The following is a 16,646-nucleotide window of genomic DNA, read 5'->3' on the forward strand; positions in this document are numbered from 1 at the left end:
GCTGTGAGCCTAAGGGACTGGGCAATTCACCCCTAGCATTCATACTCTTTAGGAGGACTTGGCAGTGCCTTGCACTATAAGAGGAAACTCCTTTGGATATCATTACAGATTATTCAACAAATGGAGAAAAAAAAAAAAAGACTTATGTTCTACAACGTCTGTCATGCTTGATGTTTTAACATAAAAAAAGAGAGGAAATATGATGGAACAGCAATGATTTGACATGAAATAATTTTCCATAGTAATACCTGTATCTGCTGATCCTACGCATAACTGTGTTTTAACAGTCACTGGAAAGGAACAGCATACCCAGATACAATCCAAATAAATAACTGATGAGGTCAGTTTTTTGTACTCAGAAAATGATGTTTAATTATACACAAACATCACTTCCAGCAATAGACATCACTTCCAGCCAATACTGCAAATGAGCATAAATACCCCAAGTATCCTGCCATGTCTACATTTTCCATTAAATAAAGATCTCAAGGTATAAACAGAGAACATTTCTAACTGCCATTCACCAAATATGGATTGTAGTTTCTGTGCCAACCTACTTTGAATACATCTATTTTAGAATATGCAGTACTGTACATTAAGAACTGCCTTATGGAAACACAGATTCATTCACAAATGTTAGATGGTTGCCATGGTTCTCTCTATTTAATCTTTCTTCATACTGATTAGTAACAGCCTGAGGCTTCTAACACAACCGCAGAACTCTCTATATATTTCTATCTTGTTATTTAGGATACATAAAAAAGAAGTGTAATCCTTAGATTTTGGTTTTCTTCCCCTTCATTCATTGTCAGCCACTTTGATCAGAAATATATATTTACAACACTGCAAGCGAAAGGGAGAAACAAGAGAGTTCAAACCCCCAAATTCTACTCTTCAAACATTTGAACATTTCATGAAAAGAAAAGGATGCTCTGGTTGTTTGATTTAGAGAAATTAACTGTTACATTACCACTCTCCAGTCTACCAGAAAACCTATTTCCATTATCTGTGGATCTGCTGAAAATTTGAGGCATCATGTGAAGCTGAGACACGTACATTTTGTGTAGTAGCTTTTGTCACCTGGTGAACTAGAGTTAATGCAAAAACAACTCCAAAGAAATGCATCCCTTCCGCCTCCTCCCCAAAACCCTCTGTTGTATCAAAAGCTTGTTTCATTGCCAATTGATAAACTGAGTATTGCTGAAAACATATCTGTTTCCTGATGACTAGTCAATTGGCACACAAACACCTCTAGGAAATAAATCATCGTGACTGGTATCTAGGTATTCTGTAAGTACTTAAGGATCTCTGTCTTAAGCACATGAATACCCTGTAGTCTCTGAAGGTAACTTCTGCCTTGTGGGGAGGAAGGGGCATTAACTTTGCCACAAGAATGAGAAACTGTAAACTAGATACATTAGTAAATTTTCTTCAGGTTCTAAAGCAACACAATTCTATATTCAGACAGCAACACTAGAACTATTTAAGCATACATTGAACTACTAATATGGATAAAGCATGTAAGTAAGTATGTTCAGGAATACAGCAACCACAGAATACAGTCCTAGATAGCCTGTACTATGAACTAATTTATACTGGTATAACTTCTATTGATACATTATTTCAAGCACTTAAATAAGAAACTTGTAGAAAGAGGTACTACAAACCTGCAGATCAAAAGTAGAGGTAAGAAGGAAAGAAGATGGCTTCCCATCTTCTTTGTATAAAAGAATGGCAGGTATTCCCAACGCCAGTCAATAGTACTATTACCATTAACAAAGACAAAGATGAATTTGGGAAAATTGGAGAGCCTGGAGAAAAAATACTGACACATGTGAATCAGCTTGCAAATGATGCCCCAGTCCATTTACTTACCTTGGCCTTTATCTTAAAATCCAACGGAAGAAGTTCCATGGGGAGTAAATCTCCATGAGTTTCCATTGCTCAGGGTTATTATGCTATGCTTACCGTTCTCCTGTTTGACTACAGATTCTCCCACAGACATAAAATACATGAGTAAAAAAAAATAAAATTTCCACAAAACAAAGTCACTTGGAAAGGTTACTTTTCAAGAACTAGAAAATGGATAACATCTACATGAAACATTTCTGTGTACTGTTTCACCTCTAATATGTCTGCTTTCTGCTACTGACTTCATGACTGGATCACAGATTTCTTTAGTATGCTGTACAAGTTATGAATTGAAATAAGACTGCATGTAACAAAAATGGTACTAAGACAGAGTATTCTTATTGTGCTGCACACTAGTACTCCTACTCTTCATTCCTCCCAAAGAATACCTGTACAGTTTCTGTATGTATAGCGATACTGTATCAATACTGCAACACCACACAGAAACGGCCATCAGAATTCAGGGTCCTACTGCACTGGAGACTACATGCTCCAAAGCACGTTTCCTTTCACAGAGAGGCAGCCCACTGCCCCCAGACAGCGTACCAGCTCCATATTAATCCTATGCCATACAGTACTACACTCTCCCGAATTTGGAGAATGAAATGCTTTACCAACTTCTGCCCAGTACTTCTCTGTAAACTCTGGTATATTTTATTCTGGGAATTACAATGATCATAATAAATCACACGTTCCTACTGTACAGATCAATATTTTGTATCAAACCAAAAACATCACGGGAGCTCAGTGTTTTCATCAACAACCAAGGTTGTAAAGCATTCTTTCTAATCTACTGTAAAAACTCCTACTTCTACACACACTGTTCACAGTGGTCAGTGTATCTGTTTTAGCATCTGTGAATCCATAATTATGTTTTTACCATTCTTTTTCAAGTAGCATTTATTCTAGTATCCCAAGTGGTCGTTTTACCTTTTTGCACAATCCTTATACCCTGGAATGTAGCTACGGCTCCAGTCAACAATATGACAACTACTGGTTAAGCAATTTCCTAACAATATTCAAAAGCACATTTTAGAAATTAACAACAAAAAAATTCCTAAAGGGCAATTTTATCATGTGAAGATTCACCAAGGGCAGCGCAGGCAGCACCCCTCTCCTTCAAGCACCCTCTGATGATACAGCAGCATTACATGCCCGGTCAGTTTTCCGCTCTTCCTTTCCCCTCCTTCCTGCCTACCTCAATGGAGATTGGGGGTCTATCTGTGTTTATTTAAATGAAAAACACATATTTCTTTAGTTTAGTGATACAATAACACATGGGCTCTTGGCTGCCAGACCAGCACACAGGATTTACCAATCCAGGACAGACCGTTTGTCACGAAGTCCAGTATCCTGCCTCAGGACAGGCTAGTAATTGCTACTTGAACAAAAAGTGAAAAATCCCTATAGTGTAACTGAGCAGTCGCGTAACACTGCATGAGGCAGAAAAATGTGGTTCCAACCCTAGCAGGAGATCAGTTTTCACCTGAAAGCGTAAGGAGTTTCCTCTCACTTCAATTTACTTACTTAGAAGTTAATGGTCATAAAATCACGCAGACCTATTTTTAATCCAGCCACAGCATATGAATCAAAGGCTAGTTTGAAACAGTACTTAATAATTGCTGCTAGTTTACTGGTCTCCCTGTTCTCATGTTACTGTCAGAAAAGGGAAAGACCTATTTATTTTACCTTATAAAACCCCTAGGACACTCCCACACGACCATCTAACCTTTTTTATAATAAGTAACCTTCCCTTTTGCAATTTCTTACGCACATGCATCTACTCAGGTATCCTGATGATCAGATGAGAACAGATTAATGCAAACTGTATTACATTTCCCTTCTACTTTATCCTAATGGAGCAGCATCAAGGGCAAGACAGGACTGTTACTGATTTGTCTGACTGACAATATTTGCTGCTAATGCTATCGAGTTACAATTTCATGTGAGCAATGTACTCTGTTAAAAATTTGATGTACACATAAGGAAGTGACCACAGCATGTAGTGAGAGGGAGAGAGGAAAGGAAGAGGGCAAGGGGAGGAAGAGAAAGAAGAAAAGCTGCATAACAGGTGAAGAAACACAACTGTCTGTCCAGGAACAGGACACTTGGTATGTCTGCTATTCCTGCTGATTAAACAGGAGAAAGCTGCTTATGAGCCCGACACTGAGTCTACGGGCTTAACTGTACTTAGACTTTCAGTAACAGAAAACATCAGGGAGAGAGCACATGCTATGTATAAACTGGAACATATAGACACTACACAGGGTAACTTTAGATTATGCTGCTGACCTGCCTTTGCAACTTACATTTCTCTTGACATAAGGACTTGAGAGCCACACCAGAAACCACAGGTAGCTACAGGGTCTGTAGCATCCCTGAACTCAGGTGGTGAAGGCTCACAGTGTGGTTTTGTGCCCATTTATAATATACATTTAATTCTACCTTTTAAGTGGTGGGGCGGGAGCAGGAGAGCTCCATCAATAACAACTGTTCCCAGAGTACCCTAGACTCAAGCAAGACCCAGCAGTGCCACACTCATTTTCAAAGAAAACAACTTCAGTCTACACCACTAGAAACACAGCCAACTACCGTAACATGAAACAATTTTAGAAGCAATAAATTAGGATTAGGACAGTTTACAAAAATATTTTGATACAGTGGACATAGTTTACTTTATTCAAACAGCTTGCTTGAGATTGAGAGGACCAGGAAGGACTTTTAAGGAGCCTAAAATGTTTTTTAAGTCAACGAGTATAGTCTCTGGTGTGAAAAGGGAGTAAGGGATTATGTCAACTGCCCACTCATCAGCAATCACTCTCCTAACACTCATCTGGGCTGTGAAGATAGATCTTAAATTACTTGAAAAATAATATCCATTTTAGTGTCCTCTAACAACAGTGGATACCAAAAATGAATGCTGGATTTACTGCAAAGGAGGGAAGAGTGGGTGGGTAAGAATATAGTGATAGCCCCTAGGTTAGTGCAGCATGTCCTTCTATACATTGTGATCAGGCTATGCTGTCCTCCCATTCCGCTCAGAGAAGCATCTCCTTCTCTTCCCCTTTCTCATATTGCACCCTGATAAGCTTAGAGACTACAATTTTGCAGCTCTAAACCCCTTCTGCAGAAGTGAGTTTACTCTTTTTGAAGATTAAGAAATGTGTGTTACGGGTAGTCTCTCTCAGTGTCTCAGTTATAACTGTACTGTGGTTTTGGTTTCTATTTTTTTATCTTTTTTATTATTATTATTATTATTATTATTTTAATCACAGTTTGGAAGGGACTTCAGGGATCATCTAGTCCAACCTTTCTAGGAAGAGCGCAGTCTAGACAAGATGGCCCAGCACCATCCTGCCCAGCAACTCTTCAAAGTGTCCAACATGGCCAAGTCAACCACTTCCCTGGGGAGGTTATTCCAACGGTTGACTGTCCTCAATGTGAAAAATTTCCCTCTCGTGCCCAATCGGAATCTCCCCAAGAGCAACTTGTGTCCATTCCCCCTTGTCCTCTCCATGTGACTCCTTGCAAAAAGGGAGTCTCCATCTTCTTTGTAGCTACCCCTTAAGTACTGGTACATGGTGATGAGATCCCCTCTAAGCCTCCTTTTCTCAAGGCTGAACAAACCCAGCTCTCCCAGCCTATCCTTGTATGGCAGCTTCCCAGTCCTTTGATCATCTTGGTGGCCCTTCTCTGGACCCTTTCCAGCCTGTCCCATCTTTTTTGTAAGGCGGGGACCAGAACTGCACACAGTACTCCAGGTGTGGCCTGACAAGCACTTAGTAGAGCGGGATAATGACTTCTTTCTCTCTGCTGGTGATGCCATTTTTGATGCAACCCAGCACCCTGTTGGCCTTCCTGGCCGCAGCAGCACACTATTCGCTCATGGTGAGCTTCCTGTCCACCAGGACCCCCAAGTCCCTTTCCACAGAGCTGCGTTCCAGCCAGGTGGATCCCAGTCTGTGCTGCACTCCCAGATTATGTTTTCCCAGGTACATGATCTTACACTTGTCCTTGCTGAACTTCATAAGGTTCTTGCTGGCCCACTCTTCCAGCCTATCCAGATCTTCCTGCAGAGCAGCTCTCCCTTCTGGAGTGTCTGCTTCCCCACTCAATTTGGTGTCATCCGCAAACTTCATCAGGCTACACTTGATGCCATTATCCAGATCACTTATGAAGATGTTGAATAACACTGGGCCCAATATCGATCCCTGGGGGACTCCACTTGTGACAGGTTGCCACTTGGAAAAGGAGCTATTTACCACCACCCTTTGGGTGCGGCCTGTCAGCCAGTTCCCCACCCACTGCACAGACCACTTGTCTAGGCCATAACGCATTAATTTCTCCAGGAGGAGGCCACGGGGGACCGTATTCAAAGGCTTTGGAGAAGTCCAAGTAGACAATGTCCACCGCCCGCCCCATGTCAACCAGACAAGTCACTTTGTCATAGAAGGCCACCAGGTTTGTCAAGCACGATCTGCCCTTAGTGAAGCCATGTTGGCTTCTCCCAATCACATGCTTCATTTGACTTGTGATGGCCCCCAGGAGGATTCGTTCCATAACTTTCCCAGGGATTGAGGTAAGGCTGATGGGCCTATAGTTTTCTTTTACTGCCTGCAGTATCTGCTTTGTCACATTTACAAATCTGTTATCATGAGAATGCTATTAAGCAACTTTCAATAGGCAGTAGAGAACCCAAAGAATGTGTATGCTGCTGGATACAGTACACACCTCTGCCACAGTGTGAGCTACGGACAACAGTTAAACCAGCAGAATGGGACCAGCTGAAAAGTGAGTTAGTGTTCGAAACATTTGGTAATCAAAGAGTCATTTTCCTTCCGGAATCATGGAAAATCATGAAAAAGAGCTTTCTTAAAAAATAAATAAATAAAAAAAACCAAAACGAAAACCAAGGAACACCACTTTTGTTCAACGAAATCAGAATAGAAACGGAACAGATCCAGTTACTTTTGATGCGAAAACACACTCAGTTTTCTTCAAAATACAGTAAAGCAGGACGCATGACTCTATTAGAATCTTCTGCATTCATTAAATTCAAATAATATTGTTACAACTGAAGTCACATGAAAGAAATAACCTTTATAGGATTAATCTTTTCTTTACATTTAAAAGAAAAATTTTTAGATAACCAGAGGACTCTGATCCTAAACTAATCTAACTTCTTGAAAACTCTGATCCCTACCCCCCACTCTCATACTCCATTTAAATCCATTCAGCATTTAGTTCAAGAGAAGTTTATTATCACCATTCAGTTGTCTTGCAAATGGATCGAGCAACTAAAAATGAATAGGAAAAAAAACCAGCCCCACAAACACCAGAAGCAATTACTCCACCTGTTGCCTTAACACAAGTTTTGTGGCATTTTCTACACACTGCTCCTAAAATGCCACCTTCCTGCCACTGGTAAAACATCAGTGTTGCTACCAAAGACTGTAGCTTAAATTAGCTATTTAATAATAATTCTTTCCTACCAGTATTTCCATTAATCTAAGGCACTTGAATGCTAGAACTCATCCCAACCATTTAAATTATATGACTCCCTTTCAGACTTTGAATAAAAATGATTAACAAGTAATTTATGGGGGGGGGGGGAAAAGAATCCCAAACCAAAAAAACATAAAAAAGAAATTGTGTTTGAGGAATGAGAGTTCATATGCTTTTTATAATTCCATGTATTAAAGGAATCAATCCTATCCAGATGGGTCTGACTTGCAGAACAGAGCTATAATAAATTTTAACTTTAGTATGACTTCACTTTTGCCGAAGAAGTTATAGCCAATGATGAAAGAGACATTTAAATATCACTGATATGTAGTCGCCTAAACAGAGCCTAGCCCACCTATATATGTAGCATCTCATAAAAACCAGGTGGCTAAAATTGAACACTGAAATTCTAAGGCAACAGCTGTAAGAAAAGAGCTTTAAGGACTGGTCTTCACTATAACGTTCATCTCTGTTCTCCAGATTTGTGGGTTTTGGTGCTGACTTCCCCACCCTGTGCCCAGCTTGAAGCCTTAGAAATTTTGGGGGACTCCTCACTGTTTTCTGAATTTTCAAATAGAGGTGGCAGCACCAATCCCTGCATCTTCAGAATGGGGGGTAGGGGTCAGGGACAAAAAAAATAAGAAAATACCTGAGAAGGACAAATCCCAGCAGCCCAGCTGCTTAGTGATGTGAGTCACCATGAACATTGTCTGCACCAGTTCCTCTTTAAATACAGAGTTCATTTAAAGGTCTTTGTCCAGTTATTCAAAGCCAACTTGAACTTTGTACTTACCCGAGAGATAACTTCTTCTTCTGTAATCACAGTCCACCAGAAGCATTTAAGACTGTCTGACAGTAAGGACAGCCCATCAGTTGTCCAGAGAATGATTTTCTTGGGAACTAGAACTTGATAAGGAACTTACCGACCTCAAAAGCCCCAGACTTAATACTTTATGTGAGGAGTTGTATTTTTTTCTGAATCTGTGCTTGATATTAGTATGTTCTTTGCACATACTTCAATATTGCCTTTACAATGCACTCAAAGCAAAACATTTTTTCCCCAGTGTTGGGGATAAGGAGATGGAATTTCATCTTTCTAGAAGAAAAAGGTGCCGTAATTCTTTCATGAATGCACTCTGTTGATGCCATAAGGTGCTTCCATGACAAAGGGCCAAACAAACATTTGTCCTCTTTTTTACTGAAGCACTTCAGAGTTGCAGTTACGCATCCGTATTTTACTCCACATGCTAGATGTACAGATTTGTAGTGATTATGAGAAAGGAAGCTGCAACGTGGTGCACATTACTCATTGTGCCTTATATTACAGAAAGGTCTCTAGAAAATTACATAACAAAATGTGTAGCCTTTTTATTGTGCTTACCATAACTTATCACTGCATAATATGCATTTAACACAATTTATGTCAAAAAAACCAGCTAAGCAAATATTTTCCTTCTTCATAGCCACTGACTAAAGACAGTGTCTGTTATGTTTCTTCTTAACACAATTGTTTCAGTCTTGTCAGACTGAGCCAAAGCTTCTTATTTTTTAACCCTTGTCAATAATTTCCTAACAATACATTTATTAGGAACATATATGACCGTTGAAGCCAGTTGGATTATGATTTCTAGCACAGAACCTTGATGTTCCCTGAACGGAATGGAATAGCTGGGGCACAGTTCAGTCACAACAGATCTGAAGCGAAGGCAAGTAGCTTACAGAAACACTAGGGAAAAGGAAGGTAGGCTCTGTATCTTAAAGCATCATCCTAAGAATCCTCAGAGGAAGAACATTCCCAGTATTAAGAGTTAAGTATTTAATTTGATGTGAAGAGGAAAAAAAAGTCAGAGTACTACTTACATAGATTCTACCCCATGTTAGCACTGACAGCTGTCTTCAGCTTAATTAATTTTCTTCAGGCAAAAGTTCTACATATTGCACATATTAACTAGACAAGCTTTGGGAATTCTTTCAAAACATTATAGGTGAATAATTCACTTACATAACTATATGAACAGATTCACATATGCAGCTACTAAAAGCTTCCCCGTCGTCCCCCCCGCCACCAAAGAAAATCAAAACACCACACACAGACTATAGTTCATACTTCAAATTATTAGAGGACTGAAGAAAGTCAGAAATTAATACAGCTATCCTAAAATGAAGATGATGGTCAAATGGCATCTATTATTCAACTATCGGTTGGTTCCACATTCTTTTACTCATGTATCTTACCCTTATCATCTTATCTACAGTAACTGCACTTTGGACTTTTGACACATCTCTGCGTATTATTATATATAATAAAAGTCAAACAGACTGTAATCATCGAGTGATTAGAAAGAACAGCTGCAATCACCACTAAGACAAACAACTAGAGCCACTCCATGCACAGGGAGAGAGCGAGTTTGGCACATGCTACTAACAAGAAAGTTGGGTTTGTTTTGTTTGGTTTTTTTTTCTTTGTTTCTTCTTTTCCTATTGCAGCCTTGTGTTGTAATGTAGTGTACAACCTAGTCACAACATCAGACTGCCTGTTAAAGGCAACTGTAGCATCCATGCTCTTCCTGGAAGAAAGCTAAATCTGTGTCTTGCTGTCACAGAGGAGTTTATCACAAAGCGTTTATCACTGCATATTCTCAGAGACAGACAGCAACAATTTTGAACAACAAGGAACAACTGAGCAAAAATCACTCCCTCCTGGTCAAGAATTAGGGCATCTCCCCAATGGTAGGGTCTGTCAGGCACAGAAGTCTAATGGCCTCATGATTAAAACAGCACTGAGGGGCTAGCATCACGAAAGTAATGACCTGTCATATCAGCTATCACATCAGCAGAAGAAAAGCTGCTCCTTTTATTCATCAGAAAGGGTGGACATACTGAATGTCCACTATGCCTGTTAGCTAGAAATTCCTTTATGTAAGGAAAATTCACTGCCAGTTCTGTCATCTGAACAGTACTGCACAAACAGCCAGGAGATTGCATCCTCCTCCTTTTTCATTTGTTTGGTTTGCTGGGGGAATCAAACGAAGTGCACCAGGCTGAAATTTCTGCAATATTGCAGAGAAATATATGCCCATATTATCAACCAAATAACCTAATTCTCTTCTGATACATGCACAGATCTAGTTTCCACGTAAACAGGAGCTTGTGTTCACTTTGGAAAGGACACAGTGGGATTCTTAACATTTCACCCATAGAAAGAATACAGTGAGATGAAGCAGAACTATGGTTAAAAATAATTAGCTGTATTTTAAGCAATGCAGAAGTTTCAAGTACATCACAATTGTAAAACCAGGGCAAAACTCACCTGGAAAAATACAGGCAAAATATCAGAAGTTTATTCTAAAAACCCTATAATTTAAACTTTTTTTCCAAAACATACAGAACATAGCAATCATGCTTAAGACTGGTGAGAACTAGCACAACCATTAGGACTATGCATGTTAATGCTATTCCATGTGAGACTGGGTCAGGATGGCTGGTCATAAACAGATCTGCTGTAATGCAAATGCTCTACCTTAGTAAATACTGTAAGTGTAATCGCATGTAAAAATGAAGTGGAAAAAAAAGCCATGCAGGATCATTCTGATTCAGATTCAGGAAAGTGTTTAAAGTGGAGATTGGTACCTCCAATGCATCTGTAAAATGTGATATTTGTTGTACATTAAAAGACTTCACAGAATAGCTTGAAATGTCAGAACTGACTTTGGAGAAATCCAAGTGTGGAGGTCAGGTCAGCCAGATACAGGCAAAAACTTGCCATAGCTTCAGGATACATCTAGGACATTTCTTACTCACCACTACCATTGTTTTCCTGTTACAGAATTATGTTAAGCAAAAACATCTTACATAGCTGGGTATGTTTTTTTTTTATTTTTTTCCTGTGTGTGAGCAATATTTGAATTACTATGAGATTTAAAAGCTGCTACTTATCTTAAACTGATGTTCTCTAGCATATTCACTCATCAACACAGTGAGCTGACACTACAGGGCATTGCAGCCTACAGCGATGATGGAGAAGACGCTGGCATTGCACAGAACAGGCAGCTTAAGAAGCAGACTGAAAACTCTGACAATGACTGCTGCAGGTAACTCATAAGGTCGTCTCATGCACCACAGAAGGGAGAGAAAGATATCCTGGTACAAAGTGTACACTGTTGCATAGAAAGTCTAACACTACCAGGATGCAGCTTTTACATAGTTTCAGTCACAGGTCAGAACTAAAGGATCAGGTCACTCTAAGGTATAGAGTTATAATACATTAAATTTCATGCCATATTTTATTCTGTCCTTTGTCATATGAACGAGCCTTTGGAGAAACTGTTGCGTACTCTACAGCAACAACAGTGATTTGTGTGTTTCAAGATGGCAGAAACACAGTGGAGTAATAAATAGTATGGGATGCAGTCAATAAAAACCTTTAGCTTTTCTACAGAAGGTACTGGAAAAAAGGTTAAATCATTTTATTAGGAACAATAAGAGAGAAGAAATGCAAGACATTACTTATAAAGGGATATTACTCTGATAACCAGTAACTAACTTGGCCTGTGTAGAATTCTTTTACATAATTAAACTATCTGTGTTTTAGTTATTCCCTCAACTCGGCAATTATTTATACTCCCTTCACAGTAAAGAAAAAGTGTACCTTGTTGGTAAGTTTGTTACCGAATTTAAATTTCATAGGAACCTAGCTATATTTTTTCTTTTGGTTAAGAACAACAATATGACCCACTTTTTCAGAGGGTCATATCTTCCAAGCCAAAAATCCCAATGGGTCCTCAAAGTGCTCATATCAGGAATTGCATTCGTACAACTTCCTGGTATCCCTGCACAAATACGAACATGATAAGATTACGACCAAGAGAAGATTATGAGTGACTTATTACTGTTTCTTAATTTTACCAGTAATCTTGTATTCAGCACACTGTTTACTTAAAATAAATGTACTCCCATTAAAATACTATTCTAGTCATAATATTAAAAATATTTTAACTTATCTTACTTTTTTCTTTGCAAGTGGACGAATGAGTCACCCTACCTGGATTTTCTTTCACTCGCCACTTCACTCTGCCATATGCAAAGAAAAGAAAAAGCAAGCTAAGTTTTCATTTAAATAAAAGAATTAATGTGCAAAGGGAGTGCACTCATCTGAGCAAACATATGTTTATAGTACTTAGTATTTTAATTATACTTGACATGGCCTTGACACCTACTCCCTTCAGAATTATGAAAGAAGGATACCTGTCATGTATCCTCAGCTCCCAAATTAAGTGCAAAAGTAACCTCTAAGAAATTCAAATTTATTATCAAAAGCTGATTAAAGATACAAAACCAACTGAATACCTGTTAATTAGAGAAACTGAAAGCAAAAATCAAATGTGTATAGAAGGTACTCAAAACTAAAACCCTAAACAGAAAAACAAAACAAAATAATACTTTGCAAAAACAAAACCAACCACTTGTGTGAAGTACCTCTCCAGGAACACATCAAAGGAGGATATGCCATTCAAATGACATATTTTACTTAATTTACTGAAAAGAGTTCAGAAAACATACCACTATTCACAGATTGGGTTTTTTTTTTACAATGTGTTGCTGTGATGGCAGACAGATACAGGATATAGGAGTTTAGGAACTCTCCCCATTCACCCACCCACAGGAAGCACATATAATGTCATCCCCTACTGCCTCACAAAATACCCAAAACACGATCAATCAGACAGCTTGGTTTAGAACTACATCGTCCTAATGCCTTTTATGTCACAGTTGTTTCTCTCCCAAGCTACGAAGCCTTCGGCTGCAAATCACAGGAAGGACATACAGATTCCACAGGTCCTACAGAAGCCTGTGCCAGTGGCTGAGCAGGCAGAATACTTACTGAAGTTGGGAAAAAAATAGCATCGAGGAATGTCAATTAACACAATACTGTAAGTGCTGTTTTTCATAGAAAAGTGGGAACTTGACCATTTTTTCTTCAGGGTGGTTTGTTTGGGGTTTTTGTTTGGTTTTGATTGGGTTTTGGTTTTTTGTTTTGTTTTGTTTTTTAAACAGGGATGTTGTACTTTGTGTCATGACCTGAACTCCACTTCAGGTAACTTGCTTACCCAAATCTTCTCTGTAAAATTTAGACATCAATTCCTCTAACACTCTGTCGAAAATATTTTCCCAGATGTCAAAACTTTTACTTGAGAGATTAAATATTTCACATTTTTGTATCATAATGTATCTGTGGCCCAGATACTGAATGCAGAAGGAAAATGGGGGACCCCAAAGCTTTCAAGCATGAAATCCTTCTCTAGCACTGAAAAAGAAAATAAACTAATATTTTAAAAGAGGCATTTTATAAATATATTAACATGCAGTGTCACATTTTTGCAAAACTCAAGCAACACTTTTGTTCCATCCCCCACACCTCCCTCAGATTTTTTTGAGGTTAAAGGAAAAGTAACTTACTTGCAGATGTCATCTTCTGGGTCCTCAAGCCCAAATCTTTCATCAAAAGTAAGCTGTATCCACACATTTTCATCTACTGCTACTAATCTCCACACTAGTACAGTATTGCGTGGGTATGTGTGTGGAAACTTGGGGCTGTGAATACTTCCATTAGTAGTCACAGTAATTATCTTCTCATGCTGAGGATCCTGCACGCCTATAGTAGAGACAGAAAACAGATACATCAATACTCATTTCTTCTCCTTTTCCTGAAGCGTTTGTCCAGTATGCTCAGATTGAAAAAATATTTTGTTTGCTTTTCTTCATCTTGCAAGGAATTTCTGCTTGGAAAAATCTACATAGTAACAACAACCCAAAAGTGATAAGCATTACTTTGCTGGCAAAAAGTTGTTGAAACCCAAGCCTCAACTGCTGTTCAGAAAGCAGAACAGAAGTTCAAGTGAAGATAAGAGAAATGTGACTGCAAACATTTGAACGCAAGACTGGTCTCCTCACAGAAGCCCAGCAGCCCAAGGGACTACATCATGCAGCCTGCAGATGGTTTCACTGGAGAGTGCACAGAGACCACACGAGGGTGCAGGGAGAGGTCTGCTCACACCTACCACAGAAGGGATCGCTTAAATTTGTTTCTTGTTAAAGGAGACTGCTCTGCATTTGAGTCCAGTGATAAGGAGTTTGATGGCTGCCTCCCTCCTGAGGGCTGTATCAGAACAAAGTTATCCCCATACAGGAATGAAACTGGGACAAGCTTGGGAAACTTGGGAGAATCACCAAGTGTAAGAACGTAGGCATTTACTGACAAGCCTCAACTGAGGGCACTCCCCAGAATTCTTCACAGCACTGTTAGACTAAACACATGTAAAAATAAATGAATGTTTTGCAGTGCAGCAGCAAAGGCATTCAAAAGAAATAAGCTAACTGCATTTGATTTTTAAAGCACACACTAACACTGAAACTACTGAAAAGACCTCTTTAGGTTATGAATTCATAACTGAAGGAGTTACCAGAAGGAAAGGACTCATTCGGTGAGCAGCAGCTGTGCTTTTCAGAGCCCCAACAACTTTCTTCACAGTAACTCAAAAAACCTCATTCTCAAGCACCCAGTACTCATAGGAATTCACATTCAGCAGCTGGAATCTGTTCATATGGGGTATTTAGCTGCAAAAAACAGGCACTAAACTAATCCCAATATATATTAGCATTGTGGCATACAATGATGAGATCTCTAAACTACAAAATTTAATTCCATCTAATGCAAAACCCGTCCCTTATGCTATACCACGTGGCTTTTACTATCTTTGACTTTTCCTAAAAGCCTGTATGCAGTCAGGTTTGACATTTCAGTCAGTAAATCACAGGAATTCTCAGCATTACCTATTAATAACTTTAGTAACAAAATAAGCTTGTAGTTTTGTACTGGAGAGTTAATATTATTTTGTTTTCAGTTCTTCACTGTCTCTTGCAGTTAGATATTTTATGTTCTTTTTCTGATGGTTTTATAACCAGCATTATGATGAACATTCATTTGAAGTTATGTAAGACATAATTCAGTCTACAATGAAAACATACACTGCAATTGTACCTTATTATAGCTGCATGTAAAGGCAGACAGCTAAATGAATGTACTGCAAGAAAAGAAGGCCACAGAAACAGCACTGCTATTTTAAAAGAATTAATTTATACTTAAACGTAATTTGAAGTCTGATGGACTTTTGCCTTCTATTCTGATGGACTGGTGCCTTTTACTTGTGGTATGAAAATGGTAAATTTTCTTTTAAGTGGAATTGCTGCTTACATAAAAATGACAGAGTGCGGTCTTGCCTTGCAGAGGACTGGCTGTCTTGTTTACAACTAAGACAGGACAGCATGCAGTAATAAGTTAAAACAGCACAAAAAGAAGCACAAGACACAGATTCCTAATTTAGACACTTCATTGGGCTTTTGTTAGCTGAGTCACAAGCATTTTTCTAAAATGTATAGTATGTCAGCTGAGAGCTGCACGCTAAACAAGGGAGCCAACAATAACAAAAATTACTTTCCCAGAGATTAGTGCACCAGAGTGCTATTTCCAAAGTATGCAAAGGACCACCATTTCAGACAAACATGTCAACATGTGGTGTCTGACAATACTATAGTCAGTGGTTCATTTTGTCTTTAAAAGCACACACCGGATTACAAACCATGTTATATTTCACAACCCATTAAGGAAGTGTTTTCTTTTGTATCATCAGAACAACGATAACAGCAGCAAGTAAGGACTGTAAATAGTCCAGGCATATCAAATGAGAAGTCAATGAAAAGGGACGAAGGAAAGAAGAGGCATATTGCAATCTAGTGAACAGAAGTTGCAGTATCTCTGGTGTCCAGCTCCTCCATTTGTAGAGGAAAAATACCTATTTACTTTAGCACACAACAGTGTTCCATGAACATATCAAATTCCCCCATACAACACTTGCTCCATTTCAAATATTTGCTCTTGCACAGTGGAATTTCTTCTCTTACAAAAGAATTATTCTGTGTGACTACAAAGGCAAGTAATTGCTGTCACTGGGGAATGAAGCTTGTTATTTGTCTTCAGATAAGCCGCAATATTCCTTTTTTATCCATTCTACATAAATCATACCATTGTACCACAAAAAGCTAGCCTTTTCCTACTGAGTTCATGTATGTTCTGACGATTTCTTCTGAAGGAAACTGTGTGAAAAGCTCAGCTACCTGAAGGCAGCTAAGATGAGACTACAGACTCTATTCTTTATGGAATGACTTAGCAATTC

The 16,646-nt window shown here is 38.8% G+C and overlaps 1 protein-coding gene across 1 annotated transcript in view; it reads right to left on the reverse strand.

Moving 5' to 3' along the window:
* The window catches only part of PDGFC (platelet derived growth factor C), a 138,520-nt gene that overhangs the window by 44,556 nt on the left and 77,318 nt on the right, over positions 1–16,646 (reverse strand). Inside the window, exon 2 of the mRNA XM_075091005.1 lies at positions 13,873–14,068. Coding sequence (XP_074947106.1) covers positions 13,873–14,068 — 196 coding nt within the window. The remainder of the gene's footprint in view (positions 1–13,872; positions 14,069–16,646) is intronic.

The sequence above is a fragment of the Phalacrocorax aristotelis genome, chromosome 4 (assembly GCF_949628215.1).
Source record: "Phalacrocorax aristotelis chromosome 4, bGulAri2.1, whole genome shotgun sequence".
In the NCBI taxonomy this organism is placed as follows: domain Eukaryota; kingdom Metazoa; phylum Chordata; class Aves; order Suliformes; family Phalacrocoracidae; genus Phalacrocorax; species Phalacrocorax aristotelis.